Source organism: Halichoeres trimaculatus, unplaced genomic scaffold (genome assembly GCF_033239565.1).
Source record: "Halichoeres trimaculatus isolate MK-OKI-2021-1 unplaced genomic scaffold, fHalTri1.1 fHalTri1_scaffold_3, whole genome shotgun sequence".
Taxonomy (NCBI): Eukaryota; Metazoa; Chordata; class Actinopteri; order Labriformes; family Labridae; genus Halichoeres; species Halichoeres trimaculatus.
Genome location: NW_027437181.1, coordinates 20,979,287 through 21,001,935, shown reverse-complemented (window position 1 = coordinate 21,001,935; position 22,649 = coordinate 20,979,287). Strand labels below are relative to the sequence as shown.

General features: G+C 40.4%; 1 protein-coding gene across 5 annotated transcripts in view; it reads left to right on the top strand.

Annotated features, from left to right (window-relative positions):
- sall1a (spalt-like transcription factor 1a) overlaps nt 1-22,649 on the top strand; it is a 148,018-nt gene that overhangs the window by 116,173 nt on the left and 9,196 nt on the right. For 2 of the 5 annotated variants that reach the window (XM_074666552.1, XM_074666551.1), the window contains 2 exons: nt 9,488-9,585; nt 9,768-9,929. In XM_074666552.1, the coding sequence (XP_074522653.1) occupies nt 9,806-9,929 (124 nt within the window). In that variant the 5' untranslated portion in view covers nt 9,488-9,585; nt 9,768-9,805. Of the gene's footprint in view, nt 1-9,487; nt 9,586-9,767; nt 9,930-19,565; nt 20,473-22,649 lie in introns of those variants that run through there. The other 3 variants (XM_074666554.1, XM_074666553.1, XM_074666555.1) reach the window with 2 other exon arrangements.

Genomic DNA, 22,649 nt, shown 5'->3' with positions numbered 1-22,649 from the left:
ACATACAAAGCTGAATGATCACAGTTGAAGTCGTGCAAGCGATGGACAACTACAACACAATACAATACAGCTTTATTTATATAGCACATTTAAAAGAACCAACGGGGGTAGCCAAATTGTTGCACAGTATAAATATATATATATATATATATATATATAAACTTCTGCAAACAAAGCAAAGCAAGCAATCAAACATACACATTAAGACGCAGACAAGCTCACGGCAAGTGCCTTTAAACAAGACCACCGACATGATAAATTATAAGATATTAAAAGCCACGGAGTAAAATTGTGTTTTTAAGAGGGATTTGAACAACTGGGACAGGATGCTCTGCCACCCCTGATGTCTTACTGAAGACTGGTGCTCACATAGATAAATGATAAGATGCTGAATACAGCAGATCCCGTGTTGTGGTAAAACACAAGGCCATCATGAGACACCGGTGACTGCTGTTGATAAGCCAGATATGTTTTTAAAGTACTTGAGACAAACATATTGTTACTGTGAGACTTAAGGTTTCAGGACTTTGACAGAGAATGCTGCATCAATCATCTTCAAAGTCTGACCTGATGTGAACTGAAGAAGGTGCAGTGTTCAGTTTTAGCCTGAAATATTCTATTGATAAAAAATAGAAGGTTGCTTTACATGACAATAAGGCAGAAAGAAATATATCTGGGAATATTGAAATACAAAATGTGTTCCAGAAGTTCACTTTTGCCTGAAGTAATACAGGAAACTCATACTTAAAACTGACCCAATTTTCACCATCATCATAATCTATAGGTTACAAAATCCCGTTTCTTTACCCAAGCTCAATCCTCATTCATTTTGAATCAGTTATTTCCATTTACAGAGTTAATTCACTCATGACAGTAATGTGAATCCATATCCTACTCTGTGCTTCGACCCTTTCCTGTCAGTTTTTGTGCCAGTGCACATTTGTAATACATGGAATTAAACATTGCCATTCTGTTTTAATGAACCACTTGTTGGAGGGGCATTGATTGTGCAGACATTAAGCCCGTGCTCAGATAAGATAACACAGAACATTCCCTAATCTAGCTCTGTCCTACTTCACACTTGACCAGATGGAGGTTTTTTTTCATCGTTGCAAGAAGAGAGAGAGAAAAAAATCTCTTTAAAAATTAATACATTATTTACACCCACCAACGGCTTACTGCCCAGTGTAAATCAAGTCCACGGCGGGCTCTGCTGAGTCCCTCTTAATGACTTCTAAAACATATGCTTTTTTAATCTTTCTCTTCTTTTTTTCATTGCCTCATTGCTGCTCTGGGCTCTTTTTGCCCTTTATTAAACCATGCAAGCACACTCTCTTCCCCTCTCTCTCTCTCTCTCTCTCTCTCTCTCTCTCTCTCTCTCTCTCTCTCTCTCTCTCTCTCTCTCTCTCTCTCACACACACACACACACACTCACACAGTGAATTACACAGCGATTTCCACAGATTCAAGTGGAGAGCAGATCCTTGCTGTCCTGCTAAATCTGCAGAAGGAGACTTGTTGAACACTCTCCTTTCTTCGTCCCTTCTTTGCTCCTCACTACACGACACTCCCACCTGGAAGGAGCAAACAGTGGGTGGGGGTGAGGATAGATGAGGTTGTGGGGGGAAGTATTAAGCTTGACCTTATGTCCAGCAGGGCAGCTGCCTTCTTTGTCAACACTGGTCAGATAAAGTCAGCCGATGAGGCCATTGTTGTGTTCGGTAACTGTCCTGACATGCACTTTAAAGATTGTGTGGTGGGCAGTGCCGGGAGATTACCACCTGAGATTTATTAAAATGGTCTGTGATAAAAAGAACAATGGGGCTTAAGAGGGCTGGGTAAGTGGGACTAATTCACTACAGGAAAAGGTGCTACATGGCTCCACACCTCCAAACAGGAGGCTTTGAGGATGAATGCACTGACCATTTTACTATCAATTAGCAAACAGTTTCAGAGGCGGGACTGTCTCCTGGACAAAAGAAAAATCACAATGTGTGTTTAATATAGGACAGTGCTGACAGATAAGTTTCTAGGGTATTGTTCAGGTAACAGAGGGAGAAAAGATTCATTAAATTTACAAGCAATGCTGGAACTTATTCCTTTTGCATAAAAAAGCTGGAAATATACACTTCTTTCTCAATTCAATATCACATGTATTTTGTTCTGGACAGTGATTAACTTCTGCTCCTTCAAACCAAATGAGTCCAATGTATGTCGCTGTCTGCCCATGCTGAGCTCCTCATTTGCTTAATAAATATTTTGAGATTAAAAACAGTGATCCTACAGATGTTCAGGCAGACATGCACGGCAAGCGTATGTTTTTTCGTGTTAAGAGGATGTGTTTAATTCAACTAGAGCATAATTATTGAAAATGCTAGGCTGCAATCCTAATCTGAGGTCCAATCAAAGCATGAGCCTTAGTCAGATTAAATTTATCCCCTCACATTTCCATCTGCTCCAAGACATCTCCAAAGAAATACACATTTTCTTTGGAAGGAAAAACAACGGGGTTAGATTTTTACCGGGAGTGGACTTAACGCCAGTGTTTACCAAATCAGTATGGATTAAAAATAAGGCCGTTATTCTGGCACAAGAGCAAGTCTGTACAAAAGGACAGAGCTGCACTGCATTCCTCAAGGACCCTGACTCACACTTTTACACGCACACACGCCACACATGCCCACACTCAAACTGAGTCTATGATTTTACGTGCAATCAGCTTGTGTGTTGCTTGGGTGCATTTTTAAATCCACAGCAGCAAATTTGGGTTTCAAATTGATCAAGGGATTAATCAACAGGATGTTAAAAAGTGTGGGATCATCATACAGAATCAGGGTCAGCTGGAAAGTTTGGTCAGAGATAATCTGACAAGATGGAGACACAGCGACTCTTCTCTGTCTCTTTTCACCTTTATCACCCTGTTGTTGTTTTTATGAGGATTTTATTTATAAGGCTTTCTTGTTGGGCTCAGAACAGGACAGGTCTGATCTGGCTTTAAATCCTGCTGCTGCATCAATCCTGTTTGTCAGGCCAAACGTCCAGCTAATTACCATCAACCCCTGAGTGTGGTCTTATCACCTGTGGTAAATACTGAGGTGGTTTCATTGATAGGAAGATGGGTCAGGCTAGATGAGGGCTCCAGGAAAGCTAGGACATAGTTTTTATATTATTAGAAAACAGTAAATGTTTCTGGCATCACAGAAGTACTGGGTATGACTTCAACTTTCCTGAGTTTCAAGTTTGTGAAGAAAAAAAAGGAGGAGCCAGACAGATCAATATTAGATTTACCTGATTAATTTCTTCTCTTTTCTGTTGCATTTGGTGAACAACAATAACAAAAAGGTGACTCACAGAAGAGCACCGGAGAATTTAGGCTAAAGATAAATTTATTCTAATAGCAAAAGAAGTTTTAAGTTACGGATAATTCCTTCCTTTCAGGCTTAAATTTGATCTGTAAAACTGGTTAAATAATGTCAAATCTAAAATGCCGGGTGTTCAAAAGTGTATTAACCAAGAAGACAGTGATTTGTTCCTTCTGAGCAGAATGTGTCAGTGCTGTCAGTTTACTTTTTGACGGTGACAGGAGATGACAGCAGGTCACTATAATCATTCACACAGACAAGGCCTAGGCTGCAAACATGTCAGCCTGTGGCATTTAGAGGATGTGATGATATAGTTACACATGTTCACATGTGTCTGAGGGAATTAAGACATATGTGACACTGCGGTCTTTCTTTGGCAGGTGCCATACTTGGCCTCTTAGAAATTATGGCCCTGTCTGTTCACAGTTTGCTGCATTTCACACTTTGGATTATTTCATAACTCACTTTGCGTTTCACACTGATGCATCCTGATATATCAACCAATGTGCTCCTTCAACGCCCCCCCCGAATAACTCAGTTTCAGTGTAGCTTGTTTTAGTGCCTCGTTTTAATGACCATGACTAATTGGATATGTTCTGTTGGCAACTGTCTCACTTCTCTCTTACACTGGTCCATTGTAAACGAGGTTAAAAAAAAGGGAAAAGAGTATTTTGAATTTGGAGCTCTAGTTTAACATCTTTAAATACATCTCATGTGACTTTCCATCAACTGACTGAATCAGAATCAGTGTTTCTTTTTGGTCATTGTATCAGGATACAATAATATTTGTTAAGACAATCAAGCACTGTGTTTCAGTTGTACAGACTTCATCTTCTATGGTTTACCTTGTCTGTATCTGTGTATCTAGAAAGTGTCTAATGGAGCGCGTGACTTAACCGCTACACTAACACCCAATACTTGTACTTTTTGAGTAGTTTTAAAAGTAAGAAAGTAGTACAGTGAAAAGTAACATGGATTCATTTTTTGTGTGACTGCCAGCTGATCGGCTGATGTTTACTGCCAAAATGTTAGGCAAGTTAATGTCTAGCAGGAGAGAACATCGTCATACCCAGGCTGAAATCACAATCAGAAATGCCCATGCTGGAAAGTTGGAAATTCTACCCATCAGTGAAATATTGCTTTTACAATCATGTTACTTCTTCCCAGCCAAAGTGAGGTAGGCTGTGACTCTACCTCACAATGATAATAAGAGCATGTGTTAAAATTTAATTGCATTGTTTTATAAACTGAATATCCATTTATCTACGGTTATTAATTCAGCTTCATCACATCAGACAAGCCAACATCCAGTAGGTCTATAAAGCAAAGTCAAGACTAGTACTGATCTCAGATCAACCTGATGTGTGGACAAACATACCAGTATGTTGACACAAGGCAGAAGAGACAGATCATAAACAGGAGAGGAAGTATCATAATCTCTCATTACATCATTCATGGAGGTTATTGCAAAGACATAAACCACTGCTGCAGGAAATGACTTAACAACTGTCATAAATGTCAGTTAAATACCGTCCCCACACCCCCTCCATGCCCTTTATTTCCAATCAATATATGTTGAAACTATCAGTGTTCTCTTCCACTTGCAGCTCTGTTTGCAGGAATGAATTTGGTGACAGTTTGTACCCTGTTAGCTTTCGTCATTCATAAGCATGAAAACCCAATTCTACAATACAAGACACTATTAATGATAATAATCCTTGATAAAAGCATCCTCCTGTGTGGTACTAATGAGGTGATATTAAAAAAGCAGATTTTAGAGGATGGCTTGTTCATGGTGCATTTTGCAGCACATCTCCTGTTCCACATTGCGTCCGCTTTGAAGATAAAGGGTCTGTAAATCTGTAGACAGTGGCACCATGGTTCAAACACAGTATGTGCGGTCAAGAATCACAGAAGCTGTTCTGGATAAGCCTTTCATCCACATCTCAGGGAACTACTCATATAATTGTCCACTGACTGCTGGTTTTAAAACTTGAAATGCCCATGATTCTTCTCCTCTCCCGGGCTGACCCTCTCTGTGCTCTCATGAGGTCATGTTTTTGGTGCTGTGCCTTTCTTGGAGAGTTACCTAAATCCATTTTATCAACTCAAACAGACTTGGTGGACCTCCCTCCAGGTTGTGTCCCAATTATCCCTGTAAATCTTCCAGCAGGTATCCAAATGTCAAGCGTCTTCCGTGTTACTTCTCCCACTATTCCTCTGCGGAGTAGATTCGGTAATTAGTACCTGTGGGATGTGTCAGGGTGATCAGAGGGTGAGGGCTAAGCATAGCTCCAGTCCTTCACAACAGCTCTGTGGCTGCATTGTTCAGACAGGGATTTTTGTTCAGTAGAGCCCCCAAATCAAACGGTACAACAGTGTCAGCGGTGTGCAGGTGTGGAGGCCAGGGCAGGTGATGTATCAAGGTGGGTCTTAGTGTTCTCACAGCCTTGAGAGCTGCATTCCCACTGCTGCTAAGAGGGAAAAAGTATGACTTTTCAGAAGTTTGAAACTAATTGTGCTGTAGGGAAAGGACTGTGATGTGAATGGAAAGGCAGTGATTAAAAACATTTTCTCGTTGAACAGACACATTTCTTTTGAAAAGATACTGTTTCAGGGTTACTCACCTCACACAACTGTGTCTTTCACTTTTTTTTTAAATAAGAGCAAAATCTAAAAAAAAAAAAAGAATGTGAACCACAATCTTCATATTTTGATTTTTATTTAATTCCTTTCCTCTCTCAACAACCAGCTTTCATTTCCCCTTCTGCTTTTGCAATTTGGAATGTATCGAGTTTGTCTTCTGATGTGGTTGTGTAAACCTTTTTTTTCTTTTTGCAAAACTTTCAAACAGTGGTACGAGGAGGTTCATTTCAACATAAGATTTCACACCTCAGTTGATGCATAAACAGGAGGGATGTGATTTCAGTTCTTCTGTCAGCCCGCCCAGGTATTGTGTATGTGTGGAAAACACTTAACACTCTCACAGACTGTTTTTTTATAAAAAATTTTAAAACCAATTATTTCATGTGTTCACATTGGCTGAAACACAATTAGGAAGAAGATAATCAGCTTACACACAAAGTGGATTTAGATCAGGCTCTTGTACATCACATAAGAAATTTAGTCACTTTGCAGTAGTTACTCTGTGTGTACTCTTTAAAGGTTTTTATACACCTTTTTACAAAACACTTAAACTTGCTTTCTTTGTACTCTGAACAAAGCTTCTGTAAATAAGAGAAGTAATAGAGCAACACAGGAAAGCTGTGGGAAACCCACTGATGGGGCCGCTCAGCTCAGTGTCTGATATAAGAGCTTTTTTCTATGCAAAAGCTCTCTCTGCTCGTTTTTCCCCTCTCCACCCCCTTTGTCACTTAAAGAATGCTTGGCGCCTGTGGATTAATTAAAGTCTAAACATTAAATATTGATTGATGCATTATCAGTGGCTCACAGTCGCCTCCTCTCAGATTGATTTCCACTGTGATTTATTGTCATATTTGCAGAGTCATTTCACTTGATAACAAAGAGAAATTGCTTGCAACCTCCGTACCCCCACCATTAGCCCCCCACATTGACACGCTCCCTGGTACTTAGCCCTCATCCCATCCTCCCCCTCTCTTCTCTATTTTTTCTGCTGTCTCTTTTTATTCTTTCTTACTGACTTTTCCTCCTTAATCTTCACTGTCACCCTGATGCCATCCAACAATAACTCTTTGCTGCCATTTCAGAGTTGTTTGTAATGTGCATGTTGCAATGCACAGACATGCTCTTGGTCTATATATAATGAGAATTAGACAAATTAAATGTATTTCTCGGACAAAGTGAACAGTTTTATTAAAAAGTCTGCTACTTAAAAGTCTGGGGGGGAAAGAACATTTATGTTCTTTCTCTTTTATTTTTACACTCATATAGAAGATAGTATAAAAAAAAGTGGTAAAATTGTATTTGATGAATGAAACTATCAATGTTCTCTACAGGTAAATTATGTAACATTAATAAAAAATACAGGTAATAAAAACAGGAAATTACATTTTAGAGGTTTGCACTCTTGTTGTCATGCCATTTCCATGTGTCACTACACATAATGTACAGCTTTCCTCCACAGCTGTCAACTGTGAACTCTATTAATTTATTGGGGGGATTGATTTATTTTCTTATGAGCCCATGTATTCGCATCATCATTTGTTAGTCAGATATATGCTGCCAGCCCCCATGGATGATGGCATCATCCCATCCCCATCAGCTCATTGCACAGGCACACAATGCAAGCACATTCAACCATGTGATACAACAGAAATACTGAAGAAAATTGTCCCACATTACAGACTAAAGCTATGAATCCTACTGCTGGCTCTGTACAGGCCCATGGTGTTTAAAAACTTCTCACCTAACCGTTCCCATCCAGCTCAGTGCCCCTGACGGTACAATTCCAACATTAGGAGCACACGTTGGAATTTCTGCTTAGATCAACTCACTATTTCAGGGTCTTTAGATAAATTGAGTTTCCTTGAGTTCAATTGGATTTGTTGACATTAAATTATGAGATATCTCCTAATTTGTTTTTGTTGCAAACATGCAAGTGTTCATATTTGTAACGGCATGAATGCGCATGTGGTTTGAAACAATGAAGATCCTGTGGCTCTTAACCAAAAGTCAGTGTTGAGAGCAGGACTGCATGTTATTCAGGTCCCACATGGTATTGTATTGCCTGCTAAATCGCATTATCACTCAAGAGGAGACGATGTGGGAAACATTGTGTTCCCAAATCTAAACCCAGGTCCCATGGTTCAAACCACACAAACTGCACAGTCCTGAAATGTCATGATTTGGACTGCATCAGATTGGAGAATTAGATTCTAGAGCCATAATTTTGCAAGGGGGCACTATAACCTCTTAAATTGATACAGAAAAAATAGACCCTGATTTAATAAATGTTGTGAACATTTCAACACTAATTGAGTTTTGGTTTTTTTGAGATACATTGGAATTTGTATTTGAATATTCCGAATGGGTTAAATTGTATTGGGAATTCAGCTCTCCTTTATTATTCCAACACTTTCTATTCAGAGCACTTTGCCTAATCAAGATAGCCCCTCTGTGTTTGACATCCTTAATCAGCACACAGTGAGAGGAATTATTCAATTAACCCTAATTATCGCTGTAATATTCTACAACGAGCATAAAGATCAGACGTGCCCTGACTGTTTGAGAGCATGTTCACACACACTTAACATGCTCATCTATTGTCTGTGAGCAGTTAATTAAGGCTAAATTTGCTAATTGTTCATTTGTATTTTTCCTATTGACCTGTCATGATAAATCACTGCGTAGTAATTCATCTCGTGGAATGTACTTCATCTCTGTCGCATAGGTGCTCATGGTGAGGCTGAAGATGAAATGTTCATTGTTAGCATCATCCGTCACACTGTGGGAGGAGAGTGATGACACAGCTGTGATTTGCTTGGGCTTTACATTAGGCTTACCAGTCTTTTTTACAAACGCTGCCTGCTTCAATTTAACCATTTTCAGGTTGATATTAACATTTTGTTAATTTTTTTCTTTATTTTGCATGAGTAGAAAAGCTTATAACCTAACCTACTTTCAGATGATATAAGGTTTGCAGGCTGTGGTGCTACACCATAAATCAAATACAGCTCGTCTGCGGTTGAGATCAGTGGTCAGTCAGTACATTAACAAGCACAGTTTAGTGGAGCTACATTTAAAGCTGAATTAAGCAGTTTTACTACAAGTATGTCCACATTTGCTGTATTAGGTGGTGATGTGCCAAGTTTCATGAATCTTTTTTTATGATGGGTACCAAAACATCTTTTGTATCTCTGAATGATCTGGGCAGTTCTGAGATTACCAATAAGCTCATAAGCAACAATGCCCCTATTAGGAATTTTATATATTTTGTAGCTGCTTTAATGCAGTGCAGTTTATCCATACATGCTAACTGTTAGCCAAACAGAAGACCAGTTACTTTGTAACAGCCAACTGCATATTTCTACAATTGATTTTAGAGATATAATTTTGTCCACATGTGGCAGTTTACACTTTAAAGGCTCAACTCTGCTTATAGTTAACACAAATATGAGAAATACAAAATAAGCTCTTTCTTCTAGCGTCATCACGTGGGTCTGCTTGTGGAGGCTGAGGATGGATCACTTGATAGAAACAAAATAATTTTACAAGAAACAAACTCAACTTTTACTGCAGAGAGGTAAGTGGTTGTCATTCTCAGCTGCTCTAAAAAACATCAGGACAATGATTATGTGCTTATTTGTTTAAGAAAGCTACTGAATAAGCTTTTTCTTTATTAATCATCCATAACTGTCTTTCAGACATTGTAATGAGATGTTTCTTTTTTTTCTATCTTGCATGTCACCATCATATAATCTGAAGAACGATGACGTAGGTGCTGCTGTTGGTGAGGTTATGGGATGGATGTGAATATGATGGAGGCCTTGCAGCATCTCTTTCTTTATGATGTGTTGAGGGACTGCCATGACACAGTGGAAAAGAGGAATGCTGGCGAGAAAAAAGCAGATGCATCTCAGCCACCCGGTGAGTAAACTGCCGTTAGCATTGCCAGGTCTCGCTAAAAAGTTTTTTCTTCTAGTATCACCACATGGGTCGTGATGATTGGTTAGGTGCCACATTGTAGTTTGTTGTCACGACATCAGTCTGTTGCTCTGTGACGCCTTATACGTCACATGGATCATTGTAACTGACAAAAGATTGTGTAGTCTGAGCTCAGCATTAAGTTTTCAGCTGACTATTTTGGCTTGGTTCCTTACACAGTTATTCAGGAGGCTAATTTAAGCTAATTATTTGGACTGACTGTCCATGCTGCTATTTTAACTATGAAGGTCTGGTATGCAACTTCAAGCTTAACAACATACCTAAAGGCTCCTATTAGAAACTTTTTGTTTGTGTCACCTCTGGTTCTTTGTGGACAGAGCGGGCCTGTCGTGTCACCTTGCCTTTCCTGTCCTGTCATTATGCTACAAGGCATTATTTGTGTTTTCTTCTTTATTTGAATGGTGAAATGCATCATGGGCTGTACGGTGGTGAAACAGTTAGCGCTGCAGCCTCACAGCAAGAAGGTCACCGGCTCGATTCCCAGCTTGGCTGGTGGGCCTTACTATGTGGAGTTTGCATGTTCTCCCTGTGCGTGCGTGGGTTCTCTCCGGGTACTCCAGGTTTCTCCCACAGTCCAAAAACATGCTCACCAGGTTAATTGGTGACTCTAAATTGTCCCTAGGTGTGAGTGTGTGTGTGAATAGTTGTCTATGTGTCAGCCCTGCGATTGGCTGCCGACTAGTCCAGGGTGTACCCCGCCTCTCACCCAATGACAGCTGGGATAGACTCCAGCCACCCGTGACCCTGAACAGAATACTCGGTTTAGAAAATGGATGGATGGATGGAAATATATCATTTATTGAGAAATATATGTTGTGGAAATCGTCCATCTTTGCATCATGCTATTTATGACGTCATTTGACCCCTACCCTAAAGCACAGACATAGTTTTAGGCATTTCAATAACACTATACAGGTGGCCCATCTCATCACTGATGGTCTCATTAAATTTTGAAGCTTTCATTTCAGTCAGTTTAACAACCTTTTGTTTCCGAGATTTAAATCAGTATGATGATATTCTGCTGCCACAAAAGATTTTTCAAAAAGCATAAATAAGTAGCGGAGAAAGGTCTGCTGTAGGGAAAACAAATTTCAGCCCCTTCTCTGTCCTTTGATGAAGAATTTTAATTCACACGCTCTTTCTTTCTTTCCTTCTCTCTCTTTCTGCAGTCTCTCCCTACTGCATGTATTGGCCACGGCCTCCACCAATCGTCTTATTGATCCCAAATGAAACACTGAACTCATCAATATGGCCTTAATGCGAGTTTGTTGTTCAATCACTAGCCATTTAAATCACCCGGCTCAAATCCCGCTTGCCATCCGTTTTCTGTCATATGCTACACGTCTCACCAATTTGCTTTGTCATTTTGGGAGGAGTATGCAATTATCATAAATATCTCGCAGCGCTCACTTTGTCAACCCCGCAGTGCTCTGTGATCATGCCTGAGTATGTGCCGGTTTCTTCTCCTTTGTTACCTTTTATCCCTTGTTGAAAATAGGTGCTTTTCTCTTACCACCAATACTTACGATTGCCTATTCTTATGTCTTCAATGAGGTTTCATGAATGTCACAAATGAAGTCAAAGTGCAACCCCATTGATTAGGCTGGTAATTAAGATGTAAATGTGGTTGTGGGCTGGTGAGCGATCACACCTGCGATAATAGCAGAGTGCTGTTAACATCACCAGGGGTCTGACTGCCATGCAGTGTGCTGCCTTATCAATGTTTGGAGTGATCTTCTCTTTAAGTATAGGCTCCACTCCTGATTCATGCTGTTTGCTAGCGTTGTGCTGCCACAGGAAGAAACTGGCCTACACTGTAATGACAATTTTCTCTGGTGGGTGCAAGTCAATCACCAAGAGGTGGCTCCTCTGTTAGCCACCTGGTTAAACAAAGGACCTCCGAGAGACAGTAAAGTTCAAATGGGAGATACGTTAAATGTCAAATGCAATGAATGTAGAGAAATTTGTCGGGGTGATACATTTACAACTCACTTTGACATGACAAGCTAATACACAAAGGCTGCAGGACCACCTGCTTAGTTTAAGGGAGCCATGCAGGAACTGCTTGGGTGGACTGAGTTTGTATGAAGATGATTTGAAGTCCCATGTTTGGTTTCTAAGTCCTCAAAACCCTTCTAAAGGTGTTTCTTGCTCAGGAAAGATAATTAAACTAAGAAACCTTAAAGTTCCACACTTTTGCATTTGCTGCTTTGTCAAGAAAAAAGCATCCAAAGACACACTCTTATACCTTGTTTCTGTGTGGAGAGCAGATGTGAGTGGGGATTTAGGTAGACCAGGCATGTGTAGCCACTGGCACTCCTTCAGGGTTTGGGCACTCACATGCTGGTGTTAACAGTTTAGCTACAGTGCCAGGTAGAGAATGAATGACACGGGGCAGGGTGGCACATCCTTGGAGATGTTTGTCAGGAGATGTCCCTCCCTGCTGCATGTTTACACTCACAGAGGCCACACTTGGCTGTTAGTGGGGGGAGAAAACTGGGAAAACAGCCGTCTTGTTAGAGCCAAGACTCTTACTGTGAATATTAAAGAGAGACAGAGAAGGAGAGAGAGACAAAGAGGGAAAGACGGGGGGAGAGAGAGAGAGAACCAGCTATCTGGACAAAACAAAGCTGGGTTTGGAGAGCCCCGACTACATAATAAGCACGGCTCTTTCACTGCACACCCAGGGCACTCTGGAAAAGTGGGGAGGCCGCTGAATGGGAAAGGAAGTAATAAAAAAAGCAAACTTCTTTGAAAAGAGTCCTGTGTGTGTGTGTGTGTGTGTGTGTGTGTGTGTGTGTGTGTGAGAGAGAGAGAGCCCATAAGCATGCGTGTGAGTGTTTGTGTGCAGCTGTCTGTCTGAGTGATTATTACATACAGCCTACTTGTAGCAGAGTTTTTTTAATGAGATTCAGTTTTTTGACGCTAGGAACACTGAGAGACAAAAGTATTAAATAATTCCACATCAGCAGAGACATGTGGGTGGATTACAGGGCCATGGGGAAAAGGTAAGGACATCTGTGCTGTGTCACCTCTCAAGACATTTTTGTGAGCTTGAAATGCAGATATTCGCCCGATTAAAAGAAGTAGAGTGTAAGGAACAGTCGAGTTTGGTGCAAGTCTGATTCTCATTCTGTCTGACCTGAAGCTTAAATGGGCTAAGAGAGTTGCCGAGACGTACTGTAAAGTTCAATCCCACCACGTACAAGCACATGCTCATGCTTCATAAATGCATGCATGTTTCATTTTAATCTAATTTTTGGCACTTCCTATAACATTAACTGTTTTATATAAGAAAAGTCATTTTTACAAATACTAACTGCTCTGATATCCTTTTAAAATTCATAGAAATGTATTTTTTTCTATAATTTTTTTTGTATGTTTTACTATTAAAATGTTGTTTTTGAGTAAAAAGTATGGTAAGGTAACAGAAGAGGAAAAAGTAGGGTAGAAAGTGGCAGGCAGTGCGAGTTGTGGTGAGAACAGCAGGCAGAAAAGACACACTGAATAAAGAGAGAAGCAAACAGGGGTAGTGGTAGCAGTGCTGTAACTTCAGTGAGTTTACCCCCCAGAGGTAGTCTTCTCAGCAGTCATCAGGGACCTGACTTCTCTGACGTCCCGTATCCAACTAGACTTCTGCAAGTGGGGTAAATAAAGAGTGACAAGCTCCACCTCGACCCCCTTTTTTACCTCCAGGCAGGTTTCACCCCACTTCTCTTCTCCAGTGCAGACAGGGTGTACAACAATTCAACTTAACAAAACACTTCACCTCTATTCTCCTACTTTAAAAGAGAAATTTCTGCAGCACATGACATTTTTATCCTACAAATTTTATCTTATGGCCCCCTTGTAGATCTAAATAACTAGCTAACACAGGCTCCCACTGACACACGCACACAAACATACACTTAAATCTCTCTCTTGTGTGGTTAAAAAAAACACACACGAGAGAACCTCATTTTGGGACTGCAACACTTTTCGTTCCATAATGTGCTGATTTTAACCACAGAAACCTCAGTGTAGAGTCTAATGTGTGTTTGTGATTGTTTTATAGAGCAATTAAGTATAGAAGGATGTGAATTTATGACACTTATTTTTTGGCATAGGGAGACACATCAGGTAGGCAAGGGACAGAATACAGCCTTTTTTAGAGTAGATATGGTAAATTATTTAAAAAGAAGAGGAGAGAAGTGTGAAGTATTCACAAAGTTAAAACTTTAAAAGCCTTAACTTTGTATTTAAACTGAAATTTGCTGTTGCTGATGTTAAAAATGACCAGAATTACATGGATTCCTGAGTCTAAGAGTGCTAGCGTTCATAAACTGACTGTAACAGAATCAATTTGACTTCAGTCCGCAACCTCAGGGGTGATAACTTTCCGAATACAATCACCAGCCCCACCAGTTTCCCCTGCAGGTGCCAGACGGAGATACTGGGAGTGCCGTTGTGGCTCCACCCGGCCTCTGCTCCTTCTACTCCCCTCTGGCTGCAGGCAGGTCAGGGACACGCTAGAGATCAATAGCTTGCGTTTGCCCACAGCAGCCCCATTTCTCAGCCGGGACACTGATGCTAACTATCAATAGTAATAAGAGCCTGTCTGAGACACAGTTAAATGCTGGTCTACACAGCTGTCTGGCGGAGGTTGATAAACATCTTGTGCCCAGAGTTGCTCTGAATAAACCGCCTGATATGGTAAAACTTTGTGGGTGTATTTACTGTAAGAACATAGTTTTTTTGTTGTTTGTGCTTGACGTGGCGTGTCTCACACATTGGTTACCTGCACGCTACTTTGTTGCCTGCTTTATCACTGTGATACACACATCAAGAGTGAGCTCTGGATGTTCTGTTTAAAGTATGTGAAGTAACATAGACATAATTCAATGTGCAATTTTAAGTTTTACTTCTAAGTTCTTAAAAATACATAAACACTCAGCTTTCAGGGGGTGATGTGAGTAATTTCTTCAAGATGTTAGGAGTACTTGTTTCCTCTGTAACCTCCAGTCGCAGTGATTTGTGCCGGTGTAATCCAGCTCCATTCTGTGAAACATCTAACGAGCTAAGCATCTCACTTCATCCAAATATCATTCGTCAATGTCATATGAAAGCACAATGTGTTTTTTAAAGAATGTGACTGAGCTAAAAAAAGGCGTCTCAGTGGTCGTCCAGTGTTTGTCGTTAATGCAACTCAAGCAAGCACGTTTAATCACATACAATCAAGGGAATTTGTATCATAACAAGTGGACGATTTAATGACTGCTTTTCCTGAATGAGAGCATCCAGTCAGGAAAGAAAAGCAGGGTTTTGAGTAATGGGGAACAGAAACAAAGTGTAACTTGCAGAATTAAAAGTTCAAGAGTGTTTACTTTATTAGAAGTGTGTAAAGGAGGAATTAAGTATGCTCATTTTTCCCTCAGTTTCAGTATAAGTACACATTTTTATTCCTAAGAAGGTATAATATAATTATTTGTTTTAATGTTTGTTTGAAGCCAATATTAAAGACATAGTTGTCCTTGCATGCGTTTTTATTTGATGTGAACAGCATTTAGCAGGTTGTATTTTCAAAAAATAGTTAAAAGTCTTACCTTTAAAAATCAAAAATAGGTTCATTGTTAAAAAGGTGCACACATACAAGGAAACTTTCTATGTACTAGTGGCTTCTGTGAGGAGTATAAAAACTGAGTAAAACATGGGAACTAAACCAGCACCAGTGAGGAGTGCGTCAGTTTCTCAATATTATTTTTTCAATATTCATTCTGTTTTTCTTTCTTTTTTTTTCTGAAGTTTTTCTGTGTTTTAGACAACACAACAGGATATAGTAACACCAGTCAGCACAGAACCATCCTCATCTCTCTCAGTAATATCTGTGAGGACACCACTCTTTGTCGAGATACCTCTGGCACACATTCCTTAACACTTGTACACTTGTGCCTGTGAAGCTACAACTGGTACACATGCAGAGTCGCAGAGAGTAGAAAGTGTGTGTGTGTGTGTGTGTGTGTGTGTGTGTGTGTGTGTGTGTGTGTGTGTGTGTGTGTGTGTGTGTGTGTGTGTGTGTGTGTGTGTGTGTGTGTGTGTGTGTGTGTGTTGGTGTGTATGTGTTTGTGTGTCACTGACGTCTGCACTAGCAGCACATGCAGACTCTCGCACACAGTGCAGTCACGGTGTGTGTGATGGGCCGGTGAACTCTCGCACCTCTGTGACACTCCTGAATGTTTGCTTGTTTTTCCTCAAACACGCCGGGTTTGAAAGAGGGTGTGTGTAACTGCAGCTGAGATAATGTAAAAACAAACACAGTCCATTGATATGGGGTGATGCTGCAGGAAGTTGGGTGGGGGGGTGGGGGCAGTCTGTGGGACAAGTGGTGGTTGTGCTGCTGGAGGACAATAGAGAGGGTTTGATCTCTTAATTAATGGAGGCCATTCTGTGCTGCTGCAGGTACTGAATTTTAATGCTGGCAATTTTTCAAAGAGCTTTCTTTGGGGCAATACGCAGCTCTAAATGCCACTTTGTGAGCATCAGGGAGACAAAGTCATTTCAGTTCATACCTGAAATATTACCTGTTTCAGTTGCAGTTGATAAACTGCTTTTTAAATCTAATTAATACGACCTATATGCAGATATAAGTTGAACTTTGAAAATAAATTTAAAATGTAGCAATTAGATTGTTTCCAACTCACTGTCATTTACAACAGTTTGACATCTTAACGAAAGCTGCGCTGTTCTATTAGTCATACACTGACACTGTGTGTGTGTGTGTGTGTGTGTGTGTGTGTGTGTGTGTGTGTGTGTGACTGAGGAAAATGTGGGTCTATTTCTTTATTTCTTTGAGCATGAAGCCAGCTTACAACAATCCCTTTAATCAAGCTCCTAATCCTTTTGAAAGACGTCAGCATGCCATGAATAAAGCCATGCACTTCTTGATATTTGTATTGGGAAAGATGGAGCTCAAATGCTTCATTTACTGTTCATCAGGAATAAGACTAAACTTCATTCAGGAACATACCCTGAATGTGCCTTAAAAGAGATGATAATCACTGAGTGAATAACATGTTATAGAAAAAGCTGCGGATATGATTTGACCATTTATTTTATCCAAATATATAAAGCCCGTTTTGATCCTAAAACTATAGAGTTAATAAGTAGTTTTTAATCAGAATCATGAATTTATGTCTTACAATTGCACATTTCATCCAATAAGCACTGTCTGTATTAATGAGGCAAACACAAGCAGACTTGCGTGCTGGTGCATTTGTCCTCTGCTGAGTTAACATGCTGAAGCCTTGAGACTTTGCATCCTTATAAACCTTAAACCCTAATAAGTTTATCCCTTGTCTAGCCTTTACATTCGGGCACATAAGTTATAACACAGAAGTAGCATGCACGCGCGCGCGCGCTCATGAAAGAAACACACACACACACACACACACACGCGCGCGCGCGCGCGCGCGTGCAGCTGACCCAGATGAAGGCCTGATCCAGCTAGTTGTAATTCTTTCGGCATCGCGTCGAGCAGGAGCAAGACCGTGAATAGAAACCCACCACGTGTTGAATGCGGTGTCACACAGAAAAGGGGCTCTCTGCTCACAAATACACTGTGTGAGGATCACTAACAGCGCGGCTCTAGGAGATTCCCCGCCTCGACTATCACATTATGCGCTTAAACGCGCAGTGTTTCTCAGCTATATGATCAATCATGGGATGTCAGTGATAATAGTGAGTGATGGCACCCGGGCCGTACCCTCTGTGATATGTTGCGCACAGCATTGATTGCGCGTAAAAGACTAATGCGCACTTTTTATGCGCCAAAGGCTTCTGTCATTTTCCCTGCAGAAAAACAGAGTCAATGGTTTCAACATTGGAAAACGGAGAGATATCACTTGTGAGAGTTTTAATTAAAAAGAAATATTATTTTCTACGAAAACACACTTTTAAAAGTGCGTCATGGGTCTGATTTTTTCTTTTAAATCACTCTCATCTGTATTAAAACAAAACGCCCAATGACTTAATGACTGATGGGTATTATAAACAACATTTAAAATCAACAAGTAGTCTAGTCGTTTACGTCCTAATTGGGAAATAAAATCAGCCATGTTGAAAAATTTCTCAAGAGCAGATACTGATTTATGTTTGAGAGGTCCCCAAACTGTGGGGTCTGTGTGTGTCATTCAGCGCATGACTGTGAACACTGTATCCTCACTGTCCCGACTGAATCCCATTTAAAATGTCTCGCGCTCGGCTGGGCTGCAAATCACCCTGTTTACAATCTCACACCAACACTCACATCAATTAACTGGCCATTGATTTTCCCGCCCGGGACATTACAATATTGCAGACCCCTTTTTCCTCTCCCAGCAATTTCAAGTTTGGTTCACATAATTGCATGGGCTTTTTAACGGCACATACGCACATACATACTCACACACACGTTTCCCTTCTTAATGATCATTTGCAGTTTGATTTTGTTCGTACATCTCACATTTCGATGCTGTTACAATGTCAGATTTAAGTGCACAGTTTACAATGAAAAAAAAAGTGTATTATTATTATTTTTACAAAGTACTTTGATAAATCAGATCACTGGAACCATAAGAAGTATTTGATTTCCCTCCTGCTCTTTCTTTTTTCATGAATAAGTAAATAGTAAGGCTAGTCGAAACTAAAAGATAGCTGACACAAGAGAGGACCAGATCCATCTAGCCTGCAGCCGCTCTTTAAATATTCAGTGAAAAATAATGGCATCCAAGGCATCACCTATAGTAACATTATTATCTTCATTTCTCAAAATCAGCTCGACTGAAAGCTTCGTTTATCTTTTTCACCTAATAAATCTACTCGTCTCTGCGCGCACGTGAAGCTCCTGTGGGACCTCTTGCCCTCTTAAAACATCCCCACTGATGGTGCACTCCTGTTGGTGCATTATTTAAGGCAATATTAATAATAACAATAATAATAATATTAAAAATATTATTAATGTTAACTTTGCCGGGGTGGTTAAGCATTTGTTCTTGTCTCTGGGTCTTTGGAGTTATGAACACTATATTAATATATTTATTGGTAATTTTCAAAATATTTATTAACATTATTTTTTATTCTATTTACAGTTCCCAAAAGGCCTTTAGAAAATTTCATTTTAAAGGGAACATTACGCCGTCCTAAACGCTTATTTCACCAAATAATTCGTTATGCAAAGATGTAAGAACGGAACATGTTTTTTGTTTTGAGTGTCAAGGAGTTGTATAAAATGTAGATAATGGTCCACGTGATGTAAGTGTGAAACTTTGCTAAATGAAAAATTCTAGTGAAAAGAAATTCCTTTATTAATTCCTGGTCGGATGAGCAGACTTGTCTCCGCTGTCTTTACCTCTGATCGTCCCGGTGCGCACAAAAGCGCTTAGATTTGCTGTGAGCAATCAGAGAGCGAGCGGAGAGGGAGAGAGAGATGTAGAGGGGGAGGGAGAGAGGGGGTGGAGGTGAATGGCAGGATGACTGAATAGCCCAGTGACCAATCAGAACACCGATGGGCCGGGCTCTACATTTTGACCCAGCGCTGCACGGGCCCTCAAAGTTTGTTTATTCGCGGAATGCAGTGTGTGATGAAAACGTGTTAGTAAGTGACCCCCCCTTCGACTAATAACAATCAAATGAAACTGATTGGGACGTCGGAATACGTTGTGGACTTTTGGGAACGCGTACCGGTGCCATTTACGCACGGAACAAGCTCGCGCGACGCTGCGTTTTAACGCACCGGGATCCTCGATTGAAGAAACTCTTCAGAGAGTAGGTGTCGGTGTGCAGCACGAGAGCTGAACTACAACGATCTTTATGCAAGTGCGGAGGACGGACTACCGAGTTTTGATGAGAAGAAGAAAGTTGGCTGGAGCTTGCGGAGGTTTGAGAAGTGACGACCACTCAGATCACATCCTTGAGAGAAAAGAAAAGCAAAGAGAAACTGTGATCGCTGCTTGATCGATGAGAAAGATTAAAGATAGTGTCGCAGGCACTGACTCGAGACGCTGACATTCCCCTGTAGTAGTCAAGATAAGCGGTGACTTGGCTAACAGAAGGGGTTAAACCGTATCTAAAGGGAGTTTGGAAAACCCAGCCTTTCTTCCCGGTACGGATCAACTCATTGGGTGGGAGCTGAGAGAGAGACAAGAGTCCCCAGCAAATCAGGAGCTAATTGATTAAAGAGACTTCATTTGAATAGGAGGGGGGCTGGCGAGGTGCCAATCGCCTTTCAAAGAAGCCCCCCCTCCCCCGTATGATTAATCGCAGAGCATTATTGATAATCATAACGCGGCACATGCGCGGTGGATGGGCTCTATTTACGTAATTTTTGAGAAGGTTTTGTAGTCATTTTTTTATTCTTCGCCTGCTGATGTGCCAGCCAGCATGTCGCGGAGGAAACAAGCGAAGCCGCAACACTTCCAATCCGACCCTCATCTGCCCTTATCGGAGCACAATGGTGAGTCCGAGTAACATATCGCAGCTTTTATCCAGGAAGCGTCAATGTGTCACTTTTTACGCTGTTTTATCGTTTCTGTGACCACATGTGACGGTTAAAGTTTACACTTTGATTTGGACCTTGTACTTTAGTTTGTTTCTTGAGCATTTTTAGCATCTCGCTTTCTGATACTTTTCAGGAAAAGTAAATCTCTGGGTTTTTTTCTAAATACACTTTAATCCAGTTTGGGAGGATATATTGCACTAGTTTCCTTTGAACGTTTCTCTAAATTTAAGAATACATTCTCAGCGTCTCACAAAACTTCTCATTGATAGTAAAAAAACAGTTGACGATTGTCAAGAAAAAAAATACAGAACGCTGTGCTCCCATGTTACGCCAAGTGTGTCTGCGTGACTGTAAAAAGTTTCGAAACTTTTTACCCCTTGATTCAGCGTAAAATCACGTTTTTAGACCAACGTTTAAACTCAATACCCTTCACCGGCTCAGCTTTCGGTTGTCTCCGAGAGCTCTCTGTGCTCAGCGTCGCTCTCTTTGCGCGCAGAGACCTCCGTGGCGCTCCGGCCGGGAATCAAACTTTTCCTGTGTCCCGGACACTGAAACTCCTCTATGCCTGAGTAACTGTCCTGCGCTATTTAATCCAACAATGTCTTTCTTTTTTGATTTTTCAAAACAGTTATAACAGCAAGTCACTGCGTGTTTTAGCGCCTGTATTCTTTATTGTAAAAAGAAAAATAGTTGAATAAAGTGACAAACTGCTTTCGAGAGCGCAAACACATCCTCCCCTACTGTAAAAACATGTCATTTAATTTCTTAGTTCAGAGCTTATAAATAAGTTAAGAGTTGCCGTGACTGGTTGCTGTACGACCGGTGTGTGTTTAAAGACAAAATAATTTAGTCTAAAAACCAGCAATGAAAATTTGACTCGTTATATTTAAGTTCTTGAAGCCTACGCATATGAAGGCGTATTTAGCCCTGTATTTCAAATGTATCTCCCAAGCTTTCTCTACATAGTGGAAGATACTTTTTTAATCTCTGCTGCTATGCATGGTATAAAACTATTTAAAATTGTCACATTTACAGCTGAAAATTGCAGGACACTGAAGTGGTGCTCAGGGTTTCAGTACCAGCTACAGTAAGTCAAGCGAGAGAAAAAAATGAAGTGTTGACATTTGTTAAAGGCATAATAGAAAAATCGAAACGCTTGAAACCAAATTACCACATATATGAAAACAGAATTTTTAAAAAAAGTTAATTTCGAAACAGGACGTTGCGCTGAAACGTCTGCTTTTGTTGACCGACTCCCAGACTTTTAAACCAAAAGACTCGTTATCAGGAAAATTGTTATTTTACTAATCCAGTTGAAGATTTAAAATCTAAATGCAGGCTTGTCTCTTTCATTTAGTTTGTCTAGATTTTGCTACACAAAATATGTATTTTATTATCTTAATTTGTGCACATTGAGTCATGCCATTCTGAAAACATTGATGAAAAATAAACAAATATGCTTAATCTTTAGACAGGCCTGCAAGATAAGGCCTGTAAATTCAATATGTGCAGTTAAAAACTCTCAAAGCCACATTGTGTGTAGTACTGCCTGAAAAGCATGTGCAGGTAATTTAAAAGAAACATTTGCTTCTTGTCATGCAGAGAAAAAAAGTATTTGCAGCAAATTTCACGTGCTTTGCAGGAACTTGATTATGAATGCAGGATAGAGTTCATTCCTAATGTCTGTTTTTTTGCTGCATTTTCCAATAAATCTAATAAAGTTTAACGAAGGGTTCTTTTTCTCAGACAGACTGCAGAATGCAAAACTTGTCAATGATGTCCAACACAATGACAAATGTTAAACTTCTGCAAATATCTGGTTTGTAATTAAAGGGGAATGGACATGTTTTCTTTAGCATTTGGGTATTTAGCTGACAGAGCTCATAACAAATGTGCTGTGTGTCTTCTGTGGGAGCCGGAAGTGAGAACAGAAAGTCATTGTATTTGTAACTGAATGTCAGAGATGCTGAGGGCCGTGGTTACTGGGAGGTCGGAGTGAGAGCCACAGAGGGTGGGATGTTGAGCTGTGTTAACCTTTGCCTGTGTCCCTCTGTGTGGAGGTGAGGGGAGTTCAGGGCCCAGTGTGTTCCTCTCTACCTCGCCATTGACCCCGCTGATCTGAGCTGCAGGCT